Source organism: Manis pentadactyla, chromosome 1 (assembly GCF_030020395.1).
Source record: "Manis pentadactyla isolate mManPen7 chromosome 1, mManPen7.hap1, whole genome shotgun sequence".
Taxonomy (NCBI): domain Eukaryota; kingdom Metazoa; phylum Chordata; class Mammalia; order Pholidota; family Manidae; genus Manis; species Manis pentadactyla.
The window spans coordinates 12257955-12274418 of record NC_080019.1 but is presented as its reverse complement, the minus strand read 5'-3'; the positions used below and the strand labels follow the sequence as shown (position 1 = coordinate 12274418).

General features: G+C 45.5%; 1 protein-coding gene across 1 annotated transcript in view; it reads right to left on the bottom strand.

Annotated features, from left to right (window-relative positions):
- Nucleotides 1-13497, bottom strand: part of BIN3 (bridging integrator 3) — a 41220-nt gene extending 27723 nt beyond the window's left edge. The window contains exon 1 of the mRNA XM_036889190.2: nt 13395-13497. Within this exon, the coding sequence (XP_036745085.2) occupies nt 13395-13402 (8 nt within the window). The 5' untranslated portion in view covers nt 13403-13497. The remainder of the gene's footprint in view (nt 1-13394) is intronic.
- Nucleotides 13498-16464: the final 2967 nt, after the last annotated feature.

The window sequence follows — 16464 nt, the reverse complement described above, 5'->3', positions numbered from 1 at the left end:
CCAGAGAAGCAGAGTGGGGAGGAGATGGCAGGACTCTGCACTTAATCATAAACAGCTCTCAACCAGTTCTCCTGATCTGAGCACTTGGCTTCAGCCCACTTCTAGAGGTCCCTAGTGCCACCAATTCCTGAACCTTCGAAGATTCTGTGCTGTAAATTGGGATGACTCTTGGTTTTCCTAAATGCTAGTTTAGGATTTAGCTTTCGTGGAAGTAAGCCAGTTACGTCACATAACTGCATTCCAATCCCTGAATGTTGTTGCTGACATCTCTTCTATTCTCCCTAAATTTATAGATTTATGCCTTTAAAAAAAATCACTCCACCATACTTTTTGAGGAATTTGTGGAGATAAATGTATGTATCAATCTGTTGTCTTTACTTAGAACCTGGTTAATTTTTAAATAACAGCTTTATTGAAATATAATTCACATATCATAAAATCCATCCTTTTAAAGCTTACAATTTTGTTTTTAGCATATTCAGAGACTTGTGCAACTATCACCACTATCTAATTTCACAGCATTTTCATCACCCAAAAAGAAGCCCCGTACCTATTAGCCATTACTCCCAGTTCCTCCTCTCCCCTGGCCTCCTGGCAACCATTAACCTACTTTCTGCCTCTATACATTTGCCTATTCTGGACATTTCATATAAATAGAATTACATAATATGTGGTCTTTTGTGTTAGTTCCTTTCACTTGGAAAAATATTTTCAAGGATTACCCATGTTGTAGCACATACCAGTATTTCAGTCCGTCTTTTTATCACTGAGTAATATGCCATTTATGGATATACCGCCTTTAGTTTATTCATTCATCAGATGATGGACATTGGGGTTGCTACCACTTTTTGGCTCTGATGAATAATGCTGCTAAGGACATTTATGGGCAGGTTTTTTGTGCAGACATATGTTTTCATTTTTCTTGGGTATATACCTAAGAGTGAAATTGCTGGGGCATACACGCTAAGTCTATGTTTAACTTTCTGAGGAACTGCCACACTATTCTCCAAAGAGGAACTGCTGCACCATTTTACATTCTCAACATCAGCAGCCTGTGAGCATTTCAGTTTTTCTGCCTCCTCCATACTTGTCACTGTCTGTCCTTTTTATTTTAGCCATTCTAGTGGGTATGAGGGCTTCTGATGTTGAGCATCTTTTCATGTGCTTATGGGTCATTTGTACGTCTTCTTTGGAGAAACATCTATTCAATCTATTCAAATCCTTTGCCTATTTTAAAAATGGGTTGTCTTGTTGGGTTTTGAGTTCTTTATTTATATATTCTGGGTACAAGTCTCCAATCAGATATATGGTTTGCAACTATTTTCTCTCATTTGTGAGTTGCTTTTCACTTTCTTAATGGTGTTTTTTGAAGCACAAAAGTTTCAGATTTTGGAGATGTCTGTTTTTTGTTTTGTTGTTTGTGCTTTTGGTTGATATCTAAGAATTCTTTACCAAATCCAAGGTCATGAAGATTCACTTCCACATTTTCTTCTTTAGTTTTAGCTCTTACATTTGGTCTTTGCTCAATTCTAAGCTAATTTCATATGTGGTGTGAGGTAGGGCTCCCAATTGATCCTTCTGCACATGGATGCCCAGTGGTCCCAGCTCTATACATCAAAAAGACCATTCTTTCCCTGTTGACTTTGTTAAACAATAACTAACCATAAAGGTAAAGGTTTATTTCTAGACTCTGTCAATTCTATTCCATTCATCTACATGTCCATCTTTATGCCAGCACCACATTGTCTTAATTACAGTAGCTTTGTTTTAAGTTTTAAGATTGGAAAGTGAGTCCTCCAACTTTGTTCTTCTTTGTCAAGGTTGTTTTGGCTATACGACGTCCTTTTGCATTTCTGTAAGAATTTTCGTGGTTTATTTTCTATATTTAAATCTTTACTCTATTTAGAGGTTGAGTGTATGGCTAGCCAGTTGTTTAACATGATTTAAAAAATGATCTTTCAAAAATCATTTTACCAATGTCAAATACTTCTATTCCATACCATAGACCTGTCTACTCTTTTACCAGTAACATAGATTTAATTATTAGGTTTATAACAGCTCTTAATAATGAGTAAAGCAAATCCCTTATTATATTTCTTTTTCAGGAAATATTTTTGGCTATTTTTTTTTAGTATTTAGGATGAACTTCAAAATGATCTGTTGTGTCCTCTCCCTGCCATCAGTATATTTATTACTGAAAATGTATATTTATAGATTAACTTTTGAAGAACGTGAATCTTCACAAATATTTGGTTTGCTCATTCAGGGCCATATTTATTTCCATTCATTCAAGTCTTCTTATATTTCTCTGGTCTTAAAGAGTTTTTTCCATATAGTTGCTCTACATTTATTTTGTTAAATATTAAGATCCCAAAGTAACTCTTACATGTAAAATTTTTAGCCCTACGCATCTCAGGTACATTTCATGGAATTTTATATTTTTAGTTATACTGTAGGTATATTTACAGTTACTCTTAGTATATTCAAGAACTGTCTTTTTCATTTTATCTTCCTGGTACACAGGACAGCTACTGGGTGTTAAATATTTACCCCGAAACCAGTCACGCTACCAATACATCTAACCTTTACAGCCCGAGATTCAGCCGGGGAAAAACAAAAAAACAAAACTGGTTTTCTAAATAGATACTCATTATCATTTGTAAATAATGATAAAATCGCCCTTTTCTTTCCCAGTATTTTATATCTATTTCTTGTCTGTTATGGCGTTGGCTAGAAATTGCAGAAAAAAGTTTCTGACTTTAGTAAGAATGCCCAAGTCTGATCTTTCACTATTAAATAAGAAGAAGACTCCTGGTTTTAGCCAGAAAGCCTCCTAATAGTAAGGAAATAGTTTTCTGTTCCTAGTTTACTAAAAGAATTTTGAATCTTATCAATGCCTTTTTCGGCATGCATTTAGATGGCTCGTTTGTTCCCCTAGACCTAGTATTGCGATAACTACACAAGCACATTTCCTGAGACTGAGCCAGCCTTTAATTACTGAAGTAAGCTCTACTTGATAAAGGGTACAGGTTAATTAACGCTGATGTGTGTACATCTCGCTTTCTAACCCACCTCAAGGGCAGGGAATAACTGATGCTTTCTTGCAACTCCTGAAGTACTGTACTAGGCACAGTGCTATTTTCAACCTTTTGCTGAATGAATATTCAGTAAATATTTATTAAGGGCCTTTTTTATGCCTAGGGCTATACTAGGTTCTAGGGATATCAGGATGAACAAGACAGACTTATTCTATGATCTCACGGAGCTTATAATCTAATTTTATGTACATGTAATGCACTGAATGAATGAATGAATGAATAAAAGAAGTGCATTGCCCCAAGGGCCCTAGAATACAAAATACCATACATTAATTTAAGGTTCCTGAGAAAAGCTACTCTTAGATAAAACCACATTAAGGACAAAGAAAGGCAGTATCATTGTCTTCGGTCTCCCAATCCTTATATGACTAAAACATAACCTTTTTTAGGTATCAACAGCCACAAGTACCAACTAGGGTCAAGGTAAAGTAGTCAGTGGGGATGGAGAACATGGGGCTGGCCTTTGGAACTGGTAGTAAAGCCTGGTGAGGTTCTCAGAGTACAGGTCAAGGGAAAGCTATTTCAAAGAGATGAAGAGGAAACATGAGTCAGACCAATCACCTGGGCTTATTCCAAGGTTGCCAAATGGCAGATATGCTCCACTCTGTCAGAGAAATAGCCAGAAAACCAGGGCAGGGGCCCTGATGGAAGAATTAGACTCTCAGTCACTGAAGTGGTGTGAAAGGGAAGTAAAGTGGGAGGGAGGAGCCATCAGCCCAGCTTCAACCAGCCCCTGGGCCTCTCCTTTCCATCAGCCCCCAGTTTCATCTGTGTGGCTCTAGGCCCTGCTGGGACGCAGGGGCCTCCTCAGGAGGGAGGGCTGGCCGGAGGGACAGCACAGCAGTGCTTCCCGAGCACCTGCCTTGGCCCCCAGGGCAAGGGGTGGAGGGGCAGGTAGCTGGGCTGCAGGCCTGTGCTCCTGCCTCCTCCCAGCTTATCAGGGTCCTCCCCTGGGCATCGGGTGGGGAAGCAGAGGTTCAGAAGGAAGACAGGCTTGCTCCCCAGGGAATCTCTATGCTCTGGAAGTAATCAGGAGGGCTTGGAGCTCCCGGCCTCAGGAGCAGGATGCCTCACTGTGTCTGCTTGCCAGTCCATAATATGAGCACCAGAGGCCAGCAGAGGAGATATTTTGGTCTCAGCAACAAAATGGAGTAAACATTTCTCTCAACCCTACCCTTCTCTAACCCCCAATGTGCCTTACCTCAAAAAAGAAAAAAAGTTCTATGTATATAGAGGGAAAGGGGAAAAATTTTACTTTCACAATAAAGAAAAGTCAACAGGATGTTCTCCCAAGCTGCAAATACACTTTTTAAACAGTAAATATCTCTATTAGCAGCATGATGCCAGTTGGCTAATTCTGTCTGTCTCAGTAAAACCTTTCCAAAAAAACTCCTGCTCTTGTGTAATGTCTATTTGCAAAAAACAGCTCTTTTGCATTTTCAATTTGCTAGGTTTCTCAATCTTTTGTTTCCCCACCCCCTCTCCTGCAGAGGCAGAGACAAGGGGCAGGCCCAGATGGCAGTTGGGTGGGGATCCCCTGGTCACCGCAGCAGATCCCTCCAGCCCTGTCTCCTTGGAGAACCTTCCACTTCCATTACAAAGAAGAGTGTAAAGAAGCTAAAACCTACACATTCTTCCCCGGCTTTCACTTGGCCTCCACAATTTGTTTCTACTGAACTTGAATGAGCCTAGGCCTGGCTTGGGTCTTGAAAGAATCATGAAATGATTCAGTCTCGCCCACCCTCTATCTTTCTGACATATCTATCTGGGCAAAGATCATGGTTTTGGGGGGGATGAGAACGGAGGGAGGGCTGAGCAAAGAGTAGGCAGCAGTTGATAGTGGCTGAAATCCTGGCTCCCCTGGGAGTGGTCTGGGCCTGAGTCACTGTCTCGGCAAGAGCAGGAAGGTGGGAGCAAGGCAGCAGCTTTTGCAGGCTGGAGGGTCAAGCCCCTCCTCCTGCAACCTTCTGTTACTCTATTCCTGGGTCGCTGCCTTCTCGGTCTGAGGCCCCCCCACGGCTACCACCACCTGGACAACTGAGAAGAAAACAACAGGGCCAGGGTCAGGGCAGGGTTAGGGAGAGTCAGCTGCTCTGGAAGAGCTGCGTACTGGGTGCCATCCTCTATGCAGGGCCAGCTGGCTGCAATGCCAACAGGCTGAGGGAAGTTCAGCCTGAGCAAGGACGTGAGAGCCCCCATCAGAAGGGAAATATCCATTTCTAATGCCTCTGACCACAGCCTCTCTGGCCTCACCTCACTCCTTCCCCTAAACTAGCTAAGTCCAAAACCAGAGCACATGGACGCTACCCTGACTCACCACCAGTCCAAGAAGGTTATACATGTGTTTAAAAATAAGAGACATGACTCTGTGACTTGGCTGATTTGTTGCTTGGACCAGAACCACTACCCAGCTCAGCTGTGATCCCCTCCTTCCCCAGTGCTCCCCAGGCTGACCTCTGAAAAGCAAAGATAGAATGAATCACGGAATGTTAAATCACCTAATTAAAGTGACCATTTCTTGAGCATCTACTATTGCCAGTTTGAGCTAGGTGCTTCCATTTAATCCTCTCCTGTATTTCTCACAAGAGACAGTACACTTGGTAAGGGCCCAGACTCCGGTGCCAGACTGCTTGGGTTCAAGTCCTGGTTCTGCCACCTGCCAGCTGTGAGGCTTTGGACAAGTCACCTAATCTTCCTGTCTCTCAGTTTCCTTGTCCATAAAACAGGATAATAATATACCCATCTTATAGGGTCACTGTGAAGGGTGAGTGAATTTAATGTTTAAAAGAGTGTCTGGATAAGGTAAGCGGTCTGTATTTGTTGTAAAGATGGTGGTGATGATATATTGATGATGATCAAACTGAGGCCCAGAGGGGGTGACATGAACAAAGTCACACAGACTTATGTATGGTTAGGAAAACCGAAACGCCTTCTCCTGTACTGGGGCAAGCAGCAGTCCCTTAACCATAATAACCCTACCAGGCCCAAGGTAATACACCTGCTTAAAGCTGAATGGCGACTTCCTTCCTCCTGAGTAGTACAAGGATGTGTGACAGAAATTTTGAGACTAATAGAACATCTACAGGTCAAGAAGAGTGGAAAGAAGGCAATTCAGAGAGTTGGTTTTGATTTTTTTTTTTTTGGTAGCTCTTTAAGAAACTCCTAGTATTTGTTAAGACAGGAATGGGTAGAAAATGGCCTCTTCTTTTTATAAAAGGGAAATATAAGGTATTCTGAGGTGAAAGGTTTGCCCTGCTTACTGAACAAGCCAGAAGATGCCTCCAATGCCCTGATTTCCAATCTGATGGGTTAACAGTGGCTTAGTCGCAGACAGACTCTGAGAAGTACAAGGCCAGCTGTTTAACTTATGAAGCACTATCTCTAGTCTCATTTCACTTGTGTCTCACCAACCAGGAATTAGGAGAAGAGCTTGCACTCTGCCTTTTCCTGTTCTCTGCTGAATGCTCGGGCCCTAGAAAGCAGGAGGCAGGAGGAGGAGTGCTGAGGTGGAAGCTACCTTGTAGGCCTACCTCCCTAGTTATCCCTGCCTACTGGCCGCGGGGGACAATCATTCTTCTGCTGTGAACGATGAGGTCGGCCCATGATGCTGCTCAGGCGAGACAGGACAAAAATGAATTACCGCAAACACTCAGAAAATTACAGAGAATGTATGATAAATACTCATGTATTCACCACCGAGTGCTGATGAATTCTAACAGTAAGCCCTACTTGCTTCGGATACTGTTCTTTAAGCAATACAACAACACAGGTACGGTAAGCTCCCTGAGTGTTACACCCCATTCCACTTCCTTCTCTCCCTCCTTGGTACCCTAGAGGTGACCACTTCCTGAATTTAGTGTGTATATTTATTCCCATACTTTTAGAATATAAGTTTAAGTTAATAAACACAATATAGTATAGGTCTAAACTTTATATATAAACAGTACAATATAAATGTGTCATTTTGAAACTTTTTGTGTTGAGCATTACATTTTTGAGATTTGTTCATGCTAATACATACAGCTCTTCATCATTCACTGTGACTACTACTTACTTCATTATGTAAAGATATCACTTTTACCCATTCTTCAGAGCCTGGACATGTACAGACAATGAAGTAACTAACATTCCTGTGCACATCTCCTGACGCACAGGTGCAGTTTCTCTGGGTGGGGGGCAGGTACATCTCCAACCACATGTGGCACCGACACTCTCTGAAGTGGTTGTACCAATTACACCCCCGCCTCCATGCCCCCCCTCCTGCCCCAGCACTGGATGTGAGTTCCCACTGCCCCTCACCCTTAGTTACTTGGCATTGCCAGACTTTGAACTTCTTCTCCATCTGATGGCTGTGAAATGGTGTCTCATTGTGGGTTTCATCTGCTTTCCCTTGATTACTAATAAACTAAACATCTTGGTACAGGCTTTTGCCCACTTAGGTTAGAAAACCTATATAAAGGGATTGACAATTTTCAGATCTATGCAATGAGTTCTTATAAAGAACATGGCTGATATTCTTTATAGCTGTCCCTTCTGTACTTATTATAACCCACAAAAACAACTAAATAAGCCAACTACTGTTAGCTGGCTGGAGTTATAGGCATCAGCATATAGCCTGAATATCTGTCATAAACTCCTATGTAAGTGTTTTTCAAACTGGGGTCTTTGTAGAATACCTGTCACTCATCAATCATTCAAACTGCTGCACTTTATTCCACTGTAAACATAAATCAAAATTAGTCATGAAATCAATTAAATTCTTTAAAAAATGAATTCTTTAAAAAAAATAATAGTTGGACCTCTGATATTGGATTGCCATTACACATATACTGTGTAAAACTTTTATTTCAAGTATAAATGTATGTGTGTCATGATATCAAAGGTATTTCTGGTTGTAAACTGTGGTCAAAAAATTTTGGAAACCGCTGAGCTAGCCCCCCGCCTCCATTCTTTCTCTTCTCTGAGCTATCCTGCAGACCGCTGTCAGATTAATCTGACTAGAACACCGCTTTTACCATGCCACTTCCCTGCTCAAAAACCTTCCCTTTTCAAAAGCCCAGGCTCAATTTCAGTTTCACAGCATGGCACTGAAAGCACTCACAATGTGGTCCCCACTGGACTGCCGACTGTCCTCAGTGAAGCCTCTGCCCCGACTGCTATTCACTAAGCCCAAACCAGCCCCCAAATCCTCTTGATGCACGCTGTCTCCACATACCTTCTATATGCCATCCTTCTAACCTGGGTCCCTCTCCCATTCCCCAGTGAAACAGTACATAGTTGCTAGGTCAAGGTTCAGTTAAATGACATCCTCTAGCTGAAGTTTTTCTTGATGATGCCGTGTCGACATTTAGTTATTGGCTCTTATTCCTATGAATCCCTGGCCCTTTCCATACGCTGGCTGAAGACAGGCATCGATTCTTACAGTCTTTTGAATGTTCGCTATTATTTAGCACAGGCCCTTGTATATTATAAACACTCAGTAAGTTTTAAATCAACACATATTTATTGAAGAATACCTATGCGCAACATGCTATTGTTTAATGGCCTTATTTAATGTATTGGCCATTAAAATAATGGGTTTAGGAAAACTCTAACAGCTTGTCAACTCTAAAGCTACCTCAATGAATTTACTTAAAGAGTATAAAACATAAGAAAGCACCTTGACTGAGAAGCTGTGGGACTGAAGATACTTGACTCTTCCCAGGGATTCCCAAATCTGGAAAAAGTCCCTTTGCCTCTCATTACAAATAGTGGAAATAAGAGTGAGGTGCTTTACATGTATGTCCAAAGGAACACTGAATACAGAATCTCACAGACTCCTAACAGGGTCTCTGTCTTCAGGGCATTACAGTGTTCTCTACAGAAGAAGAAAGGCTTGGGGAGAGCATGGCCTGTCCAAACTCACAGAAAGTCAGTGGAAAGACTACCCCAGGTGGGGAAGCCTCATAATAGACAGAAGCTGAGATGGTCTAGAATACCTGCAAGTCTGCAGGACACAGGACTTCCTCCATCACTTGATGTATGACAACTGGCAGCTTCCTGTAATTCCCTACCAACCTAGTAGCATTGATACATCCTGACAAAATAAAATACCTTCCTCTGGGATTCAGTCAGCTTGGGGATGGTCTTCCCCTTTTCTCATGTTCCTGCTCAAGAGACAGAATGCTCAGGAGATGCAGGTTTGAGTTCCAGCTCTGCCGGGCACTCCCTGCGTGAAATCCAATGAGTTGTCAAAGGCAGATAATGAGACCTGAACTGTGCAACTCAAAGGGAAGATGTGAGGATGAAATCAGAAAATGGCTGGGAAAGTAATATGAAAAGTTAAAAGCACTATACAAATGTGGAAGATAGCAGTGGTAACAGTAGAGTGAAAAGAGACTGCACTGAGAGAATGTTTAAAGCTGAATGGATGGTTCGTGGCACCCAGTGGTTTACCTTCCTTTATCTTCCATTCATTTGATTTAGAAATGACGGATTAGGTACTGACCATGTGCATGATAGTAGGCGTCCACAAAGATTAAGAAGCCGTGGATCTTGCTCCCATGGAGCTTAAAGCAAAGGGGTGCACCCCCACGGCACCTGTGGGGCGTGGAAACGCTGGGAGCACAGAACAGAGCTGCAGCAGTGGGGTGGGGGTGGGGGTAGGGGCAGGGGAGGAAGGTCAGGAGAGACAAGTTAGAGACAGCCTCAGAGGGGCTTGGAATTCGTCAGTTAATTTAACAATAGCACTCTTAGAGGCTTTGCATTTGGGGAATTGGCTTGTAGGTTTTGCATGTTTTTAATCTTAAAATTTCTCCTGAGCTAAGGCAAGTCAGTAAATAGGAAAAAAATCCTCATTCACACATTCAATAAACATTACTGATTGCTGGGGGCAGTGCTAGGGATACAGTGACGACAGAGTCCCTGTTCTCAAAACTCATAAACAAGTGGGGTTATTGACAAGTCAATCAACAATTCAGGTACAGATATTAATGAGGGTCAGAGGGGCACCCAACTCAGCTTGACAGGGTCTTGGTAGGAGCTGTTCAGGGAAGACCCTCAGAGGAGGTGAGGCCTGCCCTGACTCTTGCAGGATGAGAGGACACTAGCCTGGTGGATGGGGAGGAGGTGGGTGGAAGTCAAGGGGTTCCAGGCAGAGGGACCAGCCCATACAGAGGAGCAGGGCCATGAGAGACCAGGAGAAGCTTGGACATGGTGGGTAAAAAGGGACAGCCAGGTCCCGAGGGCCTTAGAAGGCATAGCCCAGAGTTAGGCTGTTATCCTGAAGATGAGGGGGACGGTGTACAAGTGAGAAGAGAAAATAGGATGGGCCCCAAGGAATACCAGTACGTAAGGATCGGGCAGAGGTGGAAGAGCCAGAAAGTCAGAATAAAACCCTATCTGCACAGTCTCCATCCTTTTCACAACAGACTTGGGTGGCAAAGCGTCAGCTAGGATTATCCACTCTGTGTTACAGTTGGAGAAAACAAGACAGAGACAGGTAAGGGTTAAATGCTTGACCAGGCCACCCTGTGAATGAGGGAACCAGAAATGAACTTCTCACTCTAACTCCTCGACCCCTAGGTATAGCAAGATTTCTCCCAGGACTCCTTGTTCCTCATCACTTAAGCCTAAGGAAAGCTACAATCCTGGGAGAGAGCTGAGGCAGATTACAGTCACTATTCTTAATTCTACTTAATTCTCCCTCCATACCATAATAAACACGCACACAGAGGCAGAGAAGGAACAGAGAGAGGGGGAGACGGAGGAGGAGGGAAGAGAGAGAAGCAGCTGGCCTGGGGCCAAGAGGTGGAGGGGGGATCCAAGATGTGAACATCAAATAGCTTCTTCCTTGCAGGGCACACCACTGGGCCACCTTGCTGAAAGGCAGACGTGTGGACGGGTGGATGGGTAGATGGTGCAGGATGGCAGCAGGTACCCACTAAACAAACACGGGGTGGGCGGGCCATATGCTCAGAGGAAGCAGAGCACAAAGACCTCTCACTCTTTATGCAAAGTCCACAGTGTGCAAAGGGCATCAATATTGGACATTTCTCACTGTGACATTTTGAAAGCCCAGTCTAGCCCAGAACAATGGTTACTCTCTGGGGACCATGGTCTGGGTACCCCTAGGTCTTATTCAATGATGGCTGGCATATCCCATGTGCTTGGTGAACTTGACCTTGAGCATCAGCCTCCCATGCTGGCTCTACGTCACTATGGTCTCTTCCCCCTCTGAGAACTGCAGTCTTGGATGAATGGATGGATTCATTCTGGGAGCAGGAAAACCACTCCAGGAGTGAATCAGAAGGACCCAGCCCTGGTCCCCTTGCCAGCCATTGAGCCAGGAACTGAGTGTGATTGTATGCCCAGGCACTGGTGCTTTTCCCATCTCAGGGAGAGAGGGTCAGAGTCCACGTAAGAGATGACGTAGAAGCCCTCTAAGGAGGAAGAGAAAGGAATCTCGGCTTTCAGGGACAAAGCCACCCTTTTGGCTGTGATCCCCAATCCAAGGAAGTGCCAAGATGTACATGCACTGATTAATGAATTTACTGGATAAAAAAATCTCAGCTTTGGCTAAACAGTTGTCAGTTTTAATTCTCTTCAACCTGCAGACTTTAGAATATAGGCTACTAGTTAAAAAACAAAACAAACAAAAACCTTCCTGCAAGACAGGTAGAAACAGGGTGCCTCAGATCACCAAGAGAATCCTTTACCTATAAGGGGTCTCTGCTCTATTCTCCTCCCAACTGGTGAAGAAGAGATTGATTCACTTTTTAAAATTGTAAATGCCAATCTAAGCAATATAAAGCATCTATGCTTTCTGCTTTTTACCTTAAAAAACTGGGGAAAAGAACTCCAAAGATTCAATATGCTGCAGGTGGAGAGGACATCACAAGGTGGGGAGACCCAGGCTGGCACTCTGAGGAAGCAATTCCTCTAGGAAAGTGAACTAAAGAATGGCCACTTTGCTCATCTCTAACTAGGGTGAAACAAGATGGGAAAGCTGGCTTTATTAGGCTCCAGCTCCCTATCAGCCTCCTGAAGCCAAGGTGAATGGAAAAGGAGCAGCTCTTGATGGGGCTTATTAGGGCATTGCTCGGGGCTTTCCCTCACGTGCTGGTCTCACAGTTGCCCATCAATCTTTGTCCAAGAAGCAGGGGGAAGAAGGCACAGAAATGTTTTAAATTTTACATTAGAGAGCTGCCCTTAACACTAACTGACATTAGCTGCTTCTGGTCAGAGCTTAGTCTCCACCCATGGCCAAATGTGAGCCTGCAAGAACCTTCCTGAAGGATATTCTACTATCTTCATTCATTCCTAACTAGTTATCATGCACTTTGTGTAAAGAAACAGGCTAGACTCTGAGGATAGAGCAGCAAACATTTTCCCTAGGGTAATGGAACTTGGACTCCAAAAGGGTTGGTTCAGTTTGCACATCTCTGGGGCTCAATGTACTCATACAATCACACCATAGTTGGATCTCCTGGGGTTGGGGTTGTGAATATACAGGTCTTTGGGTCTGCAAAGTTAAGGTCCTTTGGCAAACTGAGTCTTACGAAATAAATCAACCATTTAAGCATTTGAGTGTCTACCGTGAGCCAAGTATCATATAGTTCCGTAGCAACAAACCTTCCAGTTCTGGAGCTGTGACCCTACTACCCTAAGACTCCCTGGCTTCTATTCTCATGGCCTATGGTTCCCATAATATTTACGTTTACCTATTATCTATTTTAGAGGGGGAGCAGGGAGCGGTTAATGGCCTCGGAAATGATTAAAACTAGTCCAATCCCACACTGGAAGTTCGGGTGTTAAATTCTTCCCCTCTCTGAAACAGAAGCAAGTTTTGTCTTTTGAAGACTATGAAGTGTTGCAAAGATGGATTTTGATGAGGGAACTGGGTCCATACTGCCACAGTGAGGGTCAGCTCTGGGCCGGAGCGGTGCAGAGATGCCTACAGGGGAGAAAAAAGGCACTTCTCCACCTCCAAGGATGTTTAAAAGAGGTGGGAACAGGGCAGTCCCTCACTTCAGGCATCTGGGAGACGGGACCAGCACCTTGGAACTGAGTCAGGAAAAGAGTCAAACGCGGGACCCCGCACCCCACCTCCCGGTGAGTCCTGACGAGACGGAGCCTCCGGGAAGGCACCGGCGGAAGGGCCCTCGGACGACCCTAGGGTCGTTCCCAGCAGGGCCCAGCTCTGGACGCCGGCCCAGCGAGCAGGACTGGCAGCGCGGACGGAGAGCCTCGGTGCGCGCAGGACAAGGCGCGTCGGAGGCCGGGGCTCCAGGGCCCCATCCGCTGCGCCTCACTCACCAGCTCATGGTCCCGAAACTAGCCCTGCAGCCGGGGTCCTCAAGAGCGCGCGGTCCTCGGGGATCACTTCCGATTCAACCAGTTTCCAGGAAGTGACGTAACGCCCACCCCCCTGTGGCCGGAAGAGGCTTGGGGGCGGGGCGGGGCCCGGGGCATTAACCCTTCCGCTGCCGCGAGCTTCTCACGGAGTTGTCCAGGTTGCGACCCTCGTGCCCCCGGCTTGGGGGCTGGGAGTCATGCAGGGGCAGGAGCAGGGGCACGAGGATCCCTGGGTGCGTTTTCTGCCTTAAACACGACTTACAACATTCTCATCCGCTGACTGCACGTGTCGGTTGACCCGGTTATTGCCTCGGTTTTTTTCTCTGTAAAGACATTTCTAATCCAGAGACGATGGCATCTATGGGGCAAGGCAGGGAGAGGGTGTGAAGGAGATAAATTCACTGTATGGTCTTTGTGTCTTCAAAATTTTTGCACCTCATACATGCCTCACCTATTACTAACAATCTCTTCCCTCCTTCAAGATGGCACAGGTTCCTGAATAGAAACAGAGAGGTGCTTTTCAGGTTGGAATATTCTGAGATTTACTCAACAGAAGAGGATGAAGAGTAAGGTTTGCTCCTTGTCTTCAGTTCTTCCCTCTGTCCTCTCTGCAGAACCCAAATGATGTGAATGGTGCCATTCTTTCTACTTCATTTAACAAATATTCATTGACCTTCAGCAATGTGCCAGGGACTGTGCTAATCTTCAGGACACAACAATGAAGAAGTATGGGTCCCACCCTTATTCCCTCCCAGAGCTACTTGCCTGGAAGAAGAGGTGGCAGGCACTAAGTAATAATGCATGATGGGAAAGAACAGGGCACTGTGGCAGCCTGGAAGCTCTATCCCCACCTGCTGCCAGCAGCACATAAGGTTTTGTAAGGCTGCTAGGAAAAGCCAATGCGTAAACTAAGTCTTGAAGGTGAATTAGGCTAACCAGGTGTATCTGAGGTGAGGTCTTGGGGTCCAACAGAGGGAAACTATCTTGTCTGAGAAGAGGACTGATTTACAGGCAAGCAGCCCCATGTCTCCCAAAGTTGGAATTTGGGTCCTTTATTCCTCATAAGGGACTCTGAGCCATGTTGGCCTCCTCACCCTCAAGAACTTTCCTGGCTTAAGAGGAGCCAGCCATGAGGCCTGTGTGGGTAGAGGCTGGCTCCCCAAGGGCCTTCTATCTAAGGAATTATCTTTCTTCACATGGACCGCAAGTGTTTTAGGGGCTGCTTGGGAATAGCTAAGCCAATGAACTGAAGCAGAAATCATGGATGCTTTGTTCTGACCTCCCTGGGTGGGGTGGAGGGGTTAACCAGGAGGAGTAGGGGTGCTCAGAGGGTCATCCGCAGGAGGTAGTCTCTCATTTATGTTTTCTGTTTCCATTCTTGAAGATCGAGAGTTTGATTCAATAGAGGTTTTCCAGGAGAGGGTGGGGGCCCGATCACATCACACATCGCAGCTTCATCACATGCTGTCCTTGAGGAAATAGGCCATATGAGCCTTGAGTAAAGAGGAAGAGGAGAAGCCACCAAAGCACAGCCAGGGCAGAGAGTGTGGGTGAAGAGAGGGACAGTCCCTTTTGCTTTGCACAGATTGTGATGGACAACTAGGGTAGGGGTGGGGGTGGGGGTTGGTGCTGTGTGTTTAAGAGCCTCCGGCATTTGTCCACCTGTGGATGACTCCCCCACCTGCTTCTTCCTTTCCCCACACTCTTGTCTTCCTTAGTTATTACCCCAAAGAATTGCCAAAGGTATTAGCTTAGACAACTGGCATATCCCATTGGAAGTCTGTTTCAGGTCTGGGGGCACAGCCGACACATCCCACAGGGCAAGAATAATGAGTTCTGGCCTAAGAGTCTAGAGAAGTCCAGGCCTCTAGTTCCATCTTTGACACTGTGACTACAGACAGGTCACATCCCCTCTCTGGGCCTTGGTCCCCTCATCTAGAAGATGAGTAGGTCAGTAACATTGCCAAAATCACCAACATTTTGAGGTTCAATGTCAACAGTCTTGTTGACTCCAGAGGCCCTCAGGAAATAGGAGCATGGTGGAGGCCTGTGGGGTGGACCTGAACAGAGAGGCAAACAGAGAGGTGAGCAAGTCTGAGGAATCAGTAATGTCCTGGGATGAAGCTAAACCTGAATCTTCCCAGAGGGAAGGATTCAGCCTGAGGCCCAAACGGAGCTGTGCTGCTTATGTCCAACCTCAAATCTTTCATGTGGCCAGCAGTACCTTTGAGGGACTGGTGAGAGTGCTGGCCCACTTAGAAAAAGCCTGCTCTGAGCTGAGCTCCGTTTGCTTGTCTGTGGCTCATCTGTTCAGCTAGAGGTGTGCTGGGCAGAGATGGACAGTCAGGCATCCCACTGTCCTTGCTTGCATAGACATCCCTCTGCAAGTATGCCACGCTAGGTTTCACTGATCCCTGGAGAGCTGGGCACGAGGAAGCAAACATTCCTCCCGCTGCGGAGGGAAAGCTCAGCTGCCGAGTCTTCAGACCCAGGGTTGGGCCCTCTGTCTTTCTGAGCCAAAGGAGAGCACCGTCCAGGTTGGGCCTGCCCCTTCCTGGAAAAGGCGCAAATTTGGTTTCTCAGTGGAAGCTGAATGGAAGAGCTTTGGGTAGGGGTAGATGCTCTGGGTTCCAAGCCCGGGGAATACGGCTTCCTCCCCAGAAGTCTGACCCTTAAGTTACAGGAGCACTCAGGTGGCAGAGATGAACCAGAGGGAGAGCAGCCGGAGAACCAGCTCTGCCACCAGACCCCTGACCTCCCCTTGGAGCTTCTCACTCAGAAATTGGCAAGCAGGTGCTCCCCACTGTCCCTCATCTCTGGGTTTGTCACATATGCCTCCTCCTGCCTTCCCCACACAGAGGTCTAGGACTGGCCTTCTGATTCACCATGCCAGCCTCTCATCAATGCAGAGTAAGGATTCCAGCACTGGACCTGGGCCACTAGGGGCTCAGTATGATGACTGAGACTGAGGGACTGAATGTGAAGGGGCTAAATCAATGGGCTGAGTTCCCTTGCAACCCTAAAGGCCATT